The sequence below is a fragment of the Merops nubicus genome, unplaced genomic scaffold (assembly GCF_000691845.1).
Source record: "Merops nubicus isolate BGI_N331 unplaced genomic scaffold, ASM69184v1 scaffold14884, whole genome shotgun sequence".
NCBI classification, from domain to species: domain Eukaryota; kingdom Metazoa; phylum Chordata; class Aves; order Coraciiformes; family Meropidae; genus Merops; species Merops nubicus.
Window position 1 is genome coordinate 47,454 of NW_008602387.1, and position 14,661 is coordinate 62,114.

Here is a 14,661-nt window from a genome sequence, read left to right on the forward strand (position 1 = left end):
GAAGGTTCCGATCACCATGACCTGAGTGCAAGAGCCAGATCAGCACAGTGCCCTCGGTGCTGAAGCACAAAGCACCCATGCACCCCAGCCAGCACTTGCTCACAGCTCTCTAGTTGTGGGAAGGTCACTTGAGCCCCTCCAGTAACACAACATAAGGAATTGGGTCAACCCCCCATAGTGGTGTTTTGGGGTGGGCATTTGTGAAGGTGATGAGGAGAGGGTTTGTCTTGTGCTGCATATGAAAACACATAAATTCTAGGCTTGCAAATAGTCTAACAGCAGCCAGAAAAAGGACTTATAAAATAAAGATGTATAGTGACATAAACTGGCTGACTAGAGATAGGAACAAATCTTAGATTAGTATGAAGTTTTAGCTGAATACCTTAAAACCTGGAGAGCCTGGAAATCCTGCAGTTCCAGGGGGACCCGGTGGGCCCTTAAAAGTGAAAGAAATACTATTAATGCAAAAGGTAAAAGCCATATGGAATTAATCTTAAGTCAAAGAAAATATCTGATTATGGGATTTTTCTCTGAGTAAGGAAACACCTGGCAAAACAGAAAATATAAATCATGCTATAGAAGATGAAGTTTGGCTAGTCCTAAAAATCACACCTACATCTTACTCACCCTGACTTTTACATTTCAGCTATATTCCTGTGTTGTAAATTTAAAATCATGAAAGCTATCATTAAAGAGATTGTTATAAAAAATGGCCAAAATTTGTTCTAATTATAAAAAGGTGTTGGAGGAAAAAAATAAGTCAATATAGCTGTTACACATACAAGTGGACATGCTCAGGTTTCTAGGCAGATGGGAAAGAAAAGAATTTTGACCACCTCAGACAGATAAATAATGTGTTGGGCAAGATCATTCAAAATTTGATCTCCATAGAGAACAGCAATTCTATCCATCTACTTGTTCTCTGAGAATAATCTGGCTTTGGATTGATACATTCTCTGATTTACAGTGTTAAAGCTCTCCTATTGCACTGTAAGTTTCAAGTATCTGAACAAACATAGTTATGAAATATAATTAAATAAAACGTTCATTCTTAAGCTAGTGCACCCCTAGGCTTGGGTGTGCCAGCACTGCAGAACATCAGTTAGAAGTAACTAGACTTGAGCAACAGAAATACTTAAGGTCAAGCATTTGTAAGTTATCTTACAGGTGGGCCTGCTGCTCCTGGAGATCCATCTTTGCCATGGGCACCCTACAAAAAGAAGAGACTTGTTGGGTACAGAGAACTACACCAGACACAGAACCCAAACACTTTAATGCCCATGACTCACAGACCATCTTTTGTGTCTTTATATTCCCACTTAGTCAAAAAAGACCCAAGGATTCTTCAACCATGAAATCCTGAAATAATAATAACTAAATATTTTGTGAAGGAATATCCAACACTTTACATGACTTGTACTGTAATGATGAGCCAAGCAAGATGCAAAAGTGTATTTTTAGTAAATTTCCTAAGGCAATAACGGTTACAAAGAATTCTTTGTGTGGACAGTTAAGGTTTAATAAATAAGATTGCAATAGATGCATAATTCAAAGTAATGGTTATGTCTACTTCACATAAAAGACTAAAATTTTACTCCAAAAATCCAACAAACAGTGGTATAATTTAAATCCTATTACCTGTCTCATAGACATGTTTGGCCAGGTCCACTGCCCAAGTTATGTACTGTTTGTGCAAACAAGTCACTGATTATTACACTTCAGCTGTGCTTTGTTGACTGTGTTCAACACTATGAACTATGACTTCCTTCAGAGCAAAGAATGTACCCCCAATGTCAGTCAAAGAGTGGTTTTATCTTTTTCCTGTAGGTTGCTTCAAAGATTGTGCTTTTTCCTCTCTGCCTTCTGCTGCTGCCCTTTGCTTCCACTCCTCCTCCCTGTTCCTCTTGGCTGAACCTGAGATTATGTTAAAACACTGAACTCTCCCTCAATGTGCAATTTATTAATTTTAAAAAAGGAAATAAAAAATAAGATGGTGAACATATTGTGAGGTAGAAATGTTACATCTTTAATTTGTGACTGAAAGGTTCCATGTATGACTTTAGGGATTCTATATAGTTTTCTAGTTCTTTGCGTTACAACTGTTTTAAGGTAAATCTATGAGGTAGGGAATTCTCAACATACTGAAAACTAAAAAGTGCTGTTTCTGGGTAAAAACAATAGCTGCAATTACTTACAGGGCCACCAGGATTTCCAGGTCTTCCTCTCTCGCCAGGTGCACCTCTTGGTCCCTAGAAAACATAAGAAAATGAGTTTGTTGGAGAGTTTACAAAAGAACATGGACAAGCAAAGACACGGTGCTTTTATTTGCATAGCTCAGTATTGTTCAGCACATGTGGTGGGGTAGGTACAGTTAAAAGAAAGACGGGTAGCTCAGTTAATTGGGAAGTGTCATTGACACTTCTGTGTAGATTCTACAGGATGCACATATTTACCGGCTGGCCTGGTGATCCATTTGCTCCAGGAAGACCAGTTTCACCCTGTTATGGAAAGAGAACACCAATGACAGAATGAACTTTGGTGAGAATTTTTTTTTATTTATTTATTGAAAGGGAAGACACATAGAAATGAGACAGCTCAATCTGTTGCCCCTCTCTGCCTGGAGCTAAGTCTCATGCTCAGTTCAGCACGAACTGAGGTCTCTGAGGTCTGAGAGGTCTAAAAAAGTGCCAGAACCAGATATTTCAACAACAACAACAACAAAAAAAATCAGGAAGACTCAAGTCCTTTCATATTATGCAACAAAGTCAGGTGATCCACGCACGTCCTTTCATTTTGGAATCTCATCTTTGTTATGGCTGGAAAACTGGGAGATGTTGTCATTCAGAAATGTAACTCCTTTGGAATGATTCTTGTTCTTTTCATGGAGATATTCAATGAGTTTCTTTAATGTTGAATGAATTTTTTTGGTTGTGTAATATTCAAAGCATGTAGGCTATTACAAAAGAAGAAACTTTAGTTTTTTACCTTTGGACCAGGAGCACCGCTTTCACCTCTGGCACCATCTTTTCCATCAAAACCCTGTTGAAAAGGAAAACCACACCTGTGAATAACATTCCTCTTGCACTCTTTAAAGCTTGATTATTCTTGGCAAAATATTGAGTCAAATTCATATAAAAAGGCATATTTTTAATAATGACTGCTATCAGCTACAGGAACACTTTTTGAAAGAAAATTGCTTCTCTTCCATCTCTCCATGTCTGCTAGTTAGGAGTGGATGTTTTCCTGGAAAACGTGATTCAGCCCAGAATTTGGGATGGAGCTCTACAGTCTACTTTTATCAAGCAGGTAAAATTTAAGTCTTTGTTACAGAAGGTCAGATTGCATTGCCCAGAAACCGGCCTTTAATTCTATGATTCAGTCTCTTTAGCTGAGAACTGATGATTGAGAGAGCACAACAGTGCAACACCATGATTCCAGCAGAGTAGCAGGCTCAGCTATACTCAATGCACACGATACTTACTCGTTGACCTTTCATCCCCGGCATCCCAGGCATCCCAGGGTGTCCCTTGTGACCCTAAACATACAAATATCGAAAGATTAATAAATCACATATTGACTGTATGAAGGGCACAAGCCCATGTTCATTGTGTACCATATTCACTTGACTAACTTAAAATGGGAAAACAATCTTTTGATTAGAAGACTATTGAGGGCTTTTCCATACCGGTAATCCAGGGATTCCACGGTCTCCATTTCTGCCTGGTCTTCCTGGTTCTCCCTATGGAAAGAAAGTAATTATTGTATTTTTTTCACTATTGTCCTATTGCTTCAATTACTGGCAAAGAACCAGTCCTAGTAGATCAAGGTAAGGTGGAATAAGCAGGTGAAAATTCCACCAAAGAGAGTGGGGAAAGTTATAGCAGGCTGATGGGTCGCTATATAACTACCTTCTCAAACACAGCTGCCAGAATTTATAAACTCAGTCTTTAACAAGATTTTGATTAACATCTTATTTATTTCAAACCAACTAGGAAGAGATATCACAGAAAACTTATTTTTCATGGTGAAACACTCAAAATGGGCAAAGTTTTAGCTGTTTGTCCCACCTTGTACTACACCTATTCAGGACTCCTAGCTGTGACACAAAAGATGGTTTTTAACAGTCTTAATTCTCAAAGCAAGGTTTGAAGGGAGTAGACAACTGCCACTACTGTTTGCTTTTCTTTATAACTTCTCATTTATTTTGCACCAGATCAAAATAGCATGTTTAATGCTTAGGTTTTCTTTTTTTTTTTTTTTTTTTAAATTGTGTCAATCAAATTGCCTGCTAAAATTGAAACTTTTTTGGAATGGACATTTATACCTAAGGTAAGTCGAATCTAGTTTCTTACAGTCATGTTGTCAAACTAAGAAATAAGATGTTAAAAATTCTTAAATACAACAGTATTAATGTCCTCTGCTGTCTTGCCATTTAATGAACTTTCTTCCTGCTTATTAATCACCAGATGAATAATAGTGAACTTACATCTTTTCCTGGTGGACCAACTGGGCCTATCATTCCAACAGGGCCTGGGGGTCCCTGTAGAAAAATAATTAATATTAAATATAATATAAAAAACTATTAAGTATCTTTTAAATTAAAAATGCATTAGGTGTCATAAAACACTTGTACATTTGACATATGTGACAGTAAACAGACAGGATGAACTGTAAAAATGCACTACAGTGATGACATAGATTCATGCTTGTGAGATCATGCCTTCAACATATATAGTGACAGGTAAAGTATACATACAGGAGGGCCTGGTTGTCCTGGTTCTCCTGGGGAACCTTGGTATCCAGCAGAGCCCTGGAATGCAGCAAAAATCCAGTTAAGATGTGAACAACTACATGCATCCTTCCATGGTGCTACTCGATTTTATAATAATCTCATAATTGTAGGAGAAGCGGTGGTCAGAACTGTCCACAAATGACCAGAGGTGGAATTAGCAGCACCAAGCAGAATATGCCTCCATGGAAAAAGAATTAAAACTACTCCTGTAAAAGGAGTTGTATATCAGAAAACTCAGACTCTGTGTGTTCACTGAATGTGTATTTGGAGTCCTGCTTTCCTTTACCACCAGTTAAATTTTTGTATGAATAAAGGTTTGGGAGTGTTAACAGAGGATGATAAGCAGTGGCATGTCTTAAGACAACATCAGCTAACACCCCAGAGAACTGGAGAAAGCTCAGGGGAACAGATGGACCTAAGCAAGCACAGTATATAGCCCTCAGCTCTTGAGTTTTGGTGGTGAATAGATGGTACAGCCCAAGTGATAGAAGATGACATTTATACATAAAAGTCTTCAAAATAGTCTCTAGATTCATTGGTTGAAAATGTACCTAATATTTATGACAGAGAAAAGGAGAAGCTTATATGAAAGAATATGAGAAGATTATGAAAAGATGAATTTTACTTACAGGGGGACCTGCATGACCAGGTGGGCCAGGGGGGCCACTGGGGCCAGGGGGTCCTGGAAAGCCGCTCTGTAGTGCAGATTAAAAAATAGCCATTATATTAATGTAATATAGCTATACATTTTAATGTAGTTGTAATAGTCATCAATAACTGTGAAATAAATTTTTACATGTTAGTACAGAGAAAAATATCTCGGTGACATGCACTTGGTGCAGTAAAAAAGAAGCAGCAATAAATATACACGTTGCCAGGTACATTGTCTAGTACCTACAATCCCTTCAGAAAAGGGATCACTGGCTTTCTCTTTGCAGCCTTGGCTAACACACTCTGCAAGATATTTTCAAAGCTGTAATTTTTTTCTTTTGTGTCTTCTCTAGACCCCCAGAAGGATGCCCTCAGCTCAGCTTTTCAGCTCCCTAAACTAGAAGAAAAGATAAGTGGAATTCTTAAGTTGTTAAGCAAAGTGAATGAGCTTCAGCTTCTCTGCCATATAACTCACCTTTATTAGCCCAACATTACATCTGCAGTAATGGAGCCATGTCATAAACTTTCATGTTAGTCTATTGATGCCAGATTTTGCTTTCTAAAACCAATTTACATTTGTTTACCTGCATTTAGGAGCAATATTACACACACAACTTATTAGAAGTTTGTATGATAAACTCTTTATGACCCTCGACTTCTTACGTATTACCAGTATACTGAATTAAAGCCACATTTTTGCTATTGTTAGTAAGGCAAGCATTTTCACCAGTGAAATCTTTTCTGAACTTTAACATTACTAAGCCAAAAGAAATAAATTATGTCTGGACTAACAAGGACTCAGAAGAGATGAGGAAACCTCAATATACATGTGGCTAAATTCAATTCTGTAATACTGTTCCTTACTCTAACTGGTAAAAAAGGACTAAAACATTACTAAGGAAATTCTCCATTTGGGAAGAGTGCTAATATTTTTACTTCCTGTAGCAACAACCACAAAAGCATTTGAAACTGCAAAACAGAAAACATTGTAAGCTTTAAACAGCTTTTGTTAAATTAAACTCTTCATGAGTTTGATATAGCCAAAAATATTGGGGTATATGAACTACATGAGAATCACTGTGTGCTGCAGTAGTTTAATATTGCATATAATGTCTATCATGAGATCTTGTCATATTGTGACAGAACAGGTTGTGTATGACAGATGTTACATGAATCTAATTTTCATAATACAAGGTTAACAGTATTGCTATACTATATGTAATACAGGATATCACTATATTACAAATATACTATATTAATATTAGTTCCAAGACTGTCTTCTGTCTAAAAAGAAGAATCATTGTCACATTTGCTATTTTCTTGGACAAGAAGTAGGCAAAGTGGCAGAGCAGGTAGTGTTTGGCTAAATCAGGTTGCCTTCTATGTTTGAATACAACCAGTCCTTTGTTGTTAATTGTTAGAAGTCACTTGGTATAAAATTAGCTGTGGATTCAACATGAATTGAAGCCATCAACTCATCTATTTCAATCAATTGATTAAACTTATGGCTACAAACAAACAAGAGTTTAATTTTTTCAAGGTCCACACTGAGGAGATAATCTGTTATTTATGTAAGACATTTGCTTGCTGCCAGCATCTCCAGACTGTGAACAAATGAGCATATTTTGGTTAGAATATGTGCACAGGTGGAAACAAAGACAGTGTGTAGTGGTTATACAAGCAGGTAAAGACAAACTGTGTTGTAAAGTACAAAATTGTTCTACAAGCATTGGAAAGCCACTGGGAAGACAGGAATGGAGAGATGTGTGACTGAGGAAATATCAGGCATGGTAACCGCCCATGGACAAATGCTGCTGGTAAATGGTACCTGTTTTTAAAAGTTTTTTACTCTTCCAAATTATTTCAGTTTGGAAGTTTATTCAAGCTGAGTGTTCAAGTTGAAAACCGATCAATTTAATTTATAAATAAATTGATCTAATGTTAAACATTACTTAGTTCTAGTTATTTCAGCCACTTCTGTTGTGTTACACACAACACCACTTTGCAGTCATGTATTTCACAACTATATGACATGAAAGTATGCAGACAATCCTGGCTGAAAACATTCTAGTGCGCCCAATTAAGTAGGTCTTATTTTTGTTTTTTTTGCTTTTTAGCCCAAGACCAAGGGCCAGAGAACAAGAAATTGCTAAGCACCTCAAGGGAAAATGCCCAGATAGAGAGCAATAATCATAATTATTAACTGAAAGGTATCTTGGTTAACTGCCTGGTTCAGCACATCTCATAATAAGACACCAAATTGAAAAATGTAGATGCTATAATAAGCTGTGGGCAAAATCTGTGAGGAGCTGAATATGAATAAATGAATAAACAAATACAAAAACAGATGGTTGAAGAAGACTGATGCATGGATGATCATATTGGCAAATGAACGATAAAGAAATAAGCAGATTAAAATAAAGGTGAGAAAACAACTATATTTCAGGAAAAACAGTGTCATGATTAGTAAAATCTATTTCACACAATGATATGATGGAACCCTGAGAAATAACACATTTGCTTGGAACTGTTGATATGTTACAACACATGATACCCAAACCTTGTTACACAGCATTGGACTGAAAATAATAATGATGCTTAATGAAGCAGCAGCCAATTTAAAATAATAGCAATTCATCACATCCCCTACATAGCAGATTGCCAGAATCAAGAACACTGCATGTCATTGGTGGTGAATCTCTCTAAATCCCAGTTCCTAAAAGGAAAATCATGAGGTGCAAATTTGTTTTAAATGGGTAGCAAGGCTCATGAATAACTCACTCAGGCAATCCATGCTTTATCTCACTAAAAAAACTGTGAAAAGCTTGGGTGAGGCCTAGCAGGCAGATACAGCATCCTTAGTACACAGTCTGAATAGCTGTGGGTAAGAAAAAATGGTAATTGTAAAAAGAAAGTGAAAAACTTTTGTCTGATTCTGGGATGAAAAAAAATTAGAAGAGGGGTTTACTCACTTGTTATCAGGCAAATTTGAGTTGTGGAAAAGTAAAGAAGTATGGTGTATCACAGTGAGTAAAGCCAGGGTGCTGTTGAATGGGTGAAGGAAGATTAGGGACAGTGGAAGAGGTAAAAACGTAGTGGAGGGAAGGAAGTAATTAGTAGAATATCAAAGAAAAGAAATGAGCAAGGTATGCAAGGGAGAAAGGGATACATGTTTAGGCAGCATAAGGAAGTGAGTTAGGGGGATATTATAAAGTAAAAAAGGTAAGAAAAGGAAGGAAGAGAGAGAAAAGGCAAAACACCCAGGTAATCCATTGCTGCTTTCTAGAATATTGCCAGACTGCTGCCTTACATCCCATTCCACTTGCACACAACAACTAAATGAGAACTTAACTTGTTAAAACCAGGATACATACACATCCAAGGTATAATCTACAAGCAGAACCTTGTTCTTTAAAAAACCAGAAAAGACAGAAAAAAAGGCTATATTATCTTACAATGGGTTGTGGGTAACCGATACCAGCTGAACCAGCCTTCACGTCATAGGAGTCATACTGTGGAGAAAAACTCTGTAAAAGAAATAGAGAAAAACAGAAAGGGAAAAAAAAAAAAAAAGAAAAAGAAAAAATGTGATTGCTACAAATCAAATAAGTATGTTCTTTTACTGGTGTAGCAAACACATAGAAATAACTTATTTGTATCTGTTGAGTAGCACGTGTTTGACATATAGCTGCTATATATTTAAATTGTCCAGGAGAGAAGCCCAGCCAACATCTTTTTTTTGAGGCCATGGCAACATTAGCTCCTTATGCTCTGTGTACCCAGTTTTCATCTTGACAGCTGGAGCTCAGCTGAACCCCAAAATCACCATCCTTTCTCCTCTTATTCTTGTTTGACTGCTTTTAACCTTTTTGCCCCATTTTCTTTAACAGTCTCTTTTCTGTTGGACTCAGTTGTCACACAAAGTTGATGAAATATTTTCTGTTGCATTAAAGAATGCCACAGTTTATTACTATTTTCCTAATGTCTTTTACTTAACGAATGATCTCTAATTTGACTAATGTGTGACTAATGAATATCTAATCTCAGAGCAAAATTCTCATACCTATGTATAAGTCTGTCCTTCTCTGAACTACAAATAAAGTTTTTTAGCTTATGCATGGGAACTTCTACATCTCAGAAAACAGCATTTTGCACTTCTTTCCTAATGCCATTTCCCATCTTTCTGCCTTCCTGTTCACTATGTCACCCCAAATCATTCAAATACAATCATCACTTTTGAGCCCAAGCAGCCAAGCCTCAATGCTTTTGACAATTTGTCTTGAAACAGGTTGAAGCTCAGCCCAAGGCATGGAGTGAAAACATCTCCAGTAGGGCTTTCTGAGAGTGGAGAGCATTTCTGGCACACCAAATTTACGTAAATATGCTTAAACAAAAAAGAAAAATATTAATTTTACAGTCTGTTTTTCAAGGAATTCCCATGTAAGCCTGCTAATTGGCATATGTTGATTTTATTATGCAGATATTAGTTGAATAATATGGCATTTGTGCAGTTTATGCATTAGTGGTATGTAGGTAGTTGAGCAGGAAAGGCTGAATACATGCAGGGTTCTGCCTGATAACCCAAACCACTGTGGACCCAGCTCCTTCCCTCACCAGCTACAGGAAGATTCCTGTGCTACTGATATCAGCCCTCTTGGGATTCAACAGCACAGCTCTGGAATGTGTTGGAATGGGTGACTAATTTGGCCTGTCTCCTGTGTCTGCCTCTGCCAACCCAAACCCAGTAGCTCTCTTGGTATGCTATTGTGATGTTCACTGAGACCAGTTAACTGATCCATGAGTGCTTCTCCCAGGAGCTCTGTCCTTCAGATGTAATCTCTTTCAGAATTAAATAAAACCAAGACAACTTTCTGAAGTTTTTGGCTTACCTGGAAGTGAGAAGTGTACATAGAAGCTATAAACAATGGCCCTATGTTCAAAAGCAGCAATTGTTTTAACATATGATTTTTAAGAGTTTTGTGCTAAAGAAATCCTATCATGTAGAGCTAGGCTTGCTCAACTCCACATGAGGCAATGTCATCACTTAACAAAGCCTTAGCAACCCAACTGCACAGAAGCATTAGACAAAATTAGCTCTTTTGTCGAGTCTGCCCAAGTTTTCAGAAGATAACTCAAGATTCAGTGAGGCAGAAATAAAGATGGAGCAAGACAAAGAGTACTTACAGGGCCCTTCCCTGCAAGCAGAGGACTTTTATTTTGGCCTAGACTCCTGGGAATATTTCTTTATTGGATAAAATATAGGAAAGTAAGGGAGTTCCCCAACCATTAAGCTTGAGGGGACATACTTCCTCCTGCACGTTTTCCTTCTAGTCAAATTATTTCTGAGTTATATAAATCCTTAATCAGATCTGGGTCCAAAAGTTTTTTAAAATAAGACAGAGACTTTATTTCACAGCAGCCAAATTTTGTGGACAACCCCCCAAAATATAAACAAAGTGCCACCTATCACTCAGCTGTGATTTTTATAGGCACAAGAGAGAGACAAATGCCGTTGGAAAGCAAAGTATGTGTGAAGGTGCAAGGGATAGGTGCTTGTAGTATTGATTTCTGTGCTTATGAGCAACAAGGTAGAAGCTGAATGCAAGGATGACTTACACCTCCGCTTATACTGGGACACGACTGGCAGATCCCAGGGGGGCCAGGAGCTCCAGGACTCCCTGGTTGTCCAGGAGGTCCAGGGGGGCCGTTTCTGCCTGGAGTCCCAGGAGAACCCTGCAAAGACACAGAGCAGAGACAGACATTGGCACCTGCCTGCATCTGCAGGGGAATCGAAGGACAATCCTTCCACTCCTAACAAAGTCTGTGCAATTGTGGTGGGAAACTTGCTTTGTTAAACATAATTAAGACCGAAATGGAGCATTCAGAAAAGACATAGGCAGTTGACAAAATTCACATGTGGAAACACTTCTTAGTTGCTAGATCCTTATTGCAGCTGATATTTGATCAAATGCACTAGAAATATTAAACAGGTCAATTCCTGAATATAAATTCAATACTGTTAGAGAAGTCCATAGATCTTAGGGTTTTCTCCCTAATGGGAAGAAACAAAAAAAAAAAACCCAAAAATGACATGGTTTTGACTAAACATTCACTCTCTGTCTGTTTTTCCAGTTTAAATTGTTGAGTGTTTTGCTGAAGCTAAGACTACTTCAAAATGCTTGTATGGGATATAAAGCACTACAGGAACCAGCTCTACTTTTGTTAGTTTCTTTGGGAAAATAAAAGTTGCACTTACAGGGTCTCCTTTGGGGCCTCGGCTGATTATTTCAGGAGTCTAGAAAAAAAGGAAAATATTTCAATTAAGAAAGAAAAGCAAAATAAACCCAAACCCTGAATATATGTGTATATACACACAAGAGGAAAACTGTGGAATATTGTTTTATGATATGAATTCTATTTATTCTTATTCAGTATATTTAAAAGCTGTGGGGTGTTTGGTCAGCCCACTTGCATTTTCATGGTTCATCCATAAAGCTGCACGTCTCCTGTAGGCAAAAACATGGCACAAATGAAGACAGTGAAGCTTTGCCACTGAGTACAATGGGGACAGAAGTTCACTGTGGAAAGCTGTAAGGGACAGTTTTCTTGTATCCTTCTCAGTTCAGCATGCTAAGTGTGATAAGGTAGCTAATTTTAATCCCTCAGATCTACTCCTCTAGTTTATTTAGTTTTCAGTTACTAATTCAGTTACTAATTCAGCTACACATTACTATGTGGATTCTCAATTAATAGTTCAGAACAATTTTTACGTATTCAGATGCTAGTGGTAGCAAAGCTGAGACTATCTTAGATCTTTCAAAGTGGCATTTATATACACCACCCAAGGTCAGCGGTACAGCTTCCAGTGGGCTGACCAAACTCTTCTATTTTGAAGAGAGAGGCTGGAGAAAGTACTCCACATGTCCTTTATTATCAGGATCCACAGAACTGATAAAAGACCCTCTAAACTCAGTGAGAGGGAGCTGTGCTTAAATCTCCAGCATGCTTGGATGTACCACTCGTTTACACCTCTAAAACTGTTCAGTGAAGTAGTCCTGGAAGTCCTGGAAGCAGTGAAGTTGCACTGGCATGGTGTGACTAACACTAAGTGACCTATTTGTTAATGACATTTCCTGTTTAGAAAGATATATTCTAGAGCTGCAGAAATACATCTCCCTTTCTATTCCATATACATATCTCTTTCACTTCTTTTATCTTCTGGATAAGAATCTCCAAGGTGCATGTGGAAATCTAGGTGCTTTAACAGAACCTCACAGATCTTAAAGAAGGATGGACTGTCCAGAAAACCTTAGAGATCAGTATAGCTGGCTCCCTCACTGAAGAGGTTTAGGCAAAGGGCTTGACATGCAGCAATATTGTCAGTTTTCCTAAGGCTGAGTTGCTGCAACTGGTTTAGATAATGTCGCTGCCTATGAATAAGAATCTGATAAATTAGGGATGTAAGGCTTGAATCACCTTTCCTTTACAGGGTATTAAATCAGCAATGACTCCACAAAAAGGAAATTCACTCTGTGATGATGGAGTATTGAGTTGATAAGAAATGCAGACTCGCAGTATGCTGTGAAAATTGTTTAACTCTCATTAACTCTGTGTTGGCATTAGTTTCATAGATACAGGTTGAGCTTGCAGTCAACAAATAAGATGTTTGCATTATTCCTATGCTTCTCCATAAAATGAAAAATTTAACGACTAATTGTTGCCCTCTGTCCCTTTCTACTATTTATCTGTGCCTGATGCCTACATAAAACTGAGCTGAAGTTGACTTCAAGCTTTCAGCTACATAGCTTAAAGGACTAACAAGTATTTTATCAGATTTGGTGCCAATTCTCTGACAGAACACAGAAGCATCCTTGAATTTAACAAAAAGATAAAACTCTGTGAAAGCTCAAGCTGTTTTGTCCATTTAATTTAGCAAAAGGTGCTCATCATAGGTAACTGAGTCAGAAAGTGATGAGCTTAGCATTTAAAAGAAAAGTGTTTAAGACTGTCTAAGCCAAAATGAATTGGATTTAACATGGAGTCACCGCCAAAGTAACAACACTGTGGACAAACTTACTCTTGTAGGTTGTGGTGTTGTTTGTGGACAAACTGGACAGCACTCTCCAAAGGGAATCTCTGGGTTGGGACAGTCCAGCTCCTGATCGTCACAGATGATGTCATCGCAGAGAACAGATCCTGAGTCGCACACACAGATTTGGCATGGCTCTGGTTTCCAAACATCCCTGTCAGCATAAGTCTGCCCAAGATGGGTACATCCTGCGACTGGAAAGAAAGACACAATAATGTTCAGCATTAATTCAGATGTGTTTTCAAATCAAAGATGAATAAAATGAAAGCTGATGGATAGTCTGGTTTGGTTTCTACTGTAATATAGTTTATGCACATGAAGTAAAAGGCTGAATACTTCTCTTCAGACATTGAGGGTATCTGTTACATTAATCGCAGAGTCTGCTCTGAATCTATAAATAGACATCAATGGAAACCTCCTGGACCTGATCCAAAGCCCAATTAAATCTGTGATAATCTTCCATCTCCAGTAATTTCGGTGTCAGACTGAGTTACTATGTAATTAGCAGTAGAATTCTCTGCTGCAGCTACAAAGGAAATGTGCCAAATCTCTCCAACAAGTGTGTCATCTGCCCCGATGTGCCAACATGAGCATTTGCACATGGAAATGGAATAAGCCATCTGTCCAGCACAAACCCTTGTCACTAGCATCTTGCATTAAAAGCTAGCACCAAGTGTTTTCAAAGTGTTTTTTGAAAGGCAACGTATGCAACAGATCTAAAAGAATGTTCACATTAATTGCCCAAATGATTTGCACTTAATGTGTCATCTGGCATGCTGCAATGTTACGAGAGTCTGTGTTTCAGAAAAAAACATCGTTCATCTGTAATATTCATGGCTTTGTAAATTCCTTCCAACAGCTATTCTAATGATCAAATTTGTTGTAAATAATAGATTTGAAGAGGCCGATGAAAAAAGCTTCAAACGTTACATTTTGGCTTTGTATTTTCTAAGAGAAACAAGATCCAGCAAGCCCAAGAAGAAACTGATATGGAAATAAGACTACAAAGTTAGACAAGCTCCTTGTAAAATTTGTAGAAGTTATTACAAGTCTCAGATTACAAATCTAAGTACCAGTGAATGTCTAAAATAATGGAATAAGATTGTTTTCCATTAATAATTCAAAATAC

General features: G+C 37.7%; 1 protein-coding gene across 1 annotated transcript in view; it reads right to left on the reverse strand.

Annotated features, from left to right (window-relative positions):
- COL3A1 (collagen, type III, alpha 1) overlaps positions 1–14,661 on the reverse strand; it is a 51,646-nt gene that overhangs the window by 20,144 nt on the left and 16,841 nt on the right. The window contains exons 3-16 of the mRNA XM_008938348.1: positions 13,521–13,726; positions 11,700–11,738; positions 11,060–11,176; positions 8,899–8,970; positions 5,422–5,487; positions 4,757–4,810; positions 4,487–4,540; positions 3,686–3,739; positions 3,482–3,535; positions 2,986–3,039; positions 2,454–2,498; positions 2,196–2,249; positions 1,166–1,210; positions 383–436 (exon numbers count right to left, since the gene is read on the reverse strand). Coding sequence (XP_008936596.1) covers positions 383–436; positions 1,166–1,210; positions 2,196–2,249; positions 2,454–2,498; positions 2,986–3,039; positions 3,482–3,535; positions 3,686–3,739; positions 4,487–4,540; positions 4,757–4,810; positions 5,422–5,487; positions 8,899–8,970; positions 11,060–11,176; positions 11,700–11,738; positions 13,521–13,726 — 968 coding nt within the window. The remainder of the gene's footprint in view (positions 1–382; positions 437–1,165; positions 1,211–2,195; positions 2,250–2,453; positions 2,499–2,985; positions 3,040–3,481; positions 3,536–3,685; positions 3,740–4,486; positions 4,541–4,756; positions 4,811–5,421; positions 5,488–8,898; positions 8,971–11,059; positions 11,177–11,699; positions 11,739–13,520; positions 13,727–14,661) is intronic.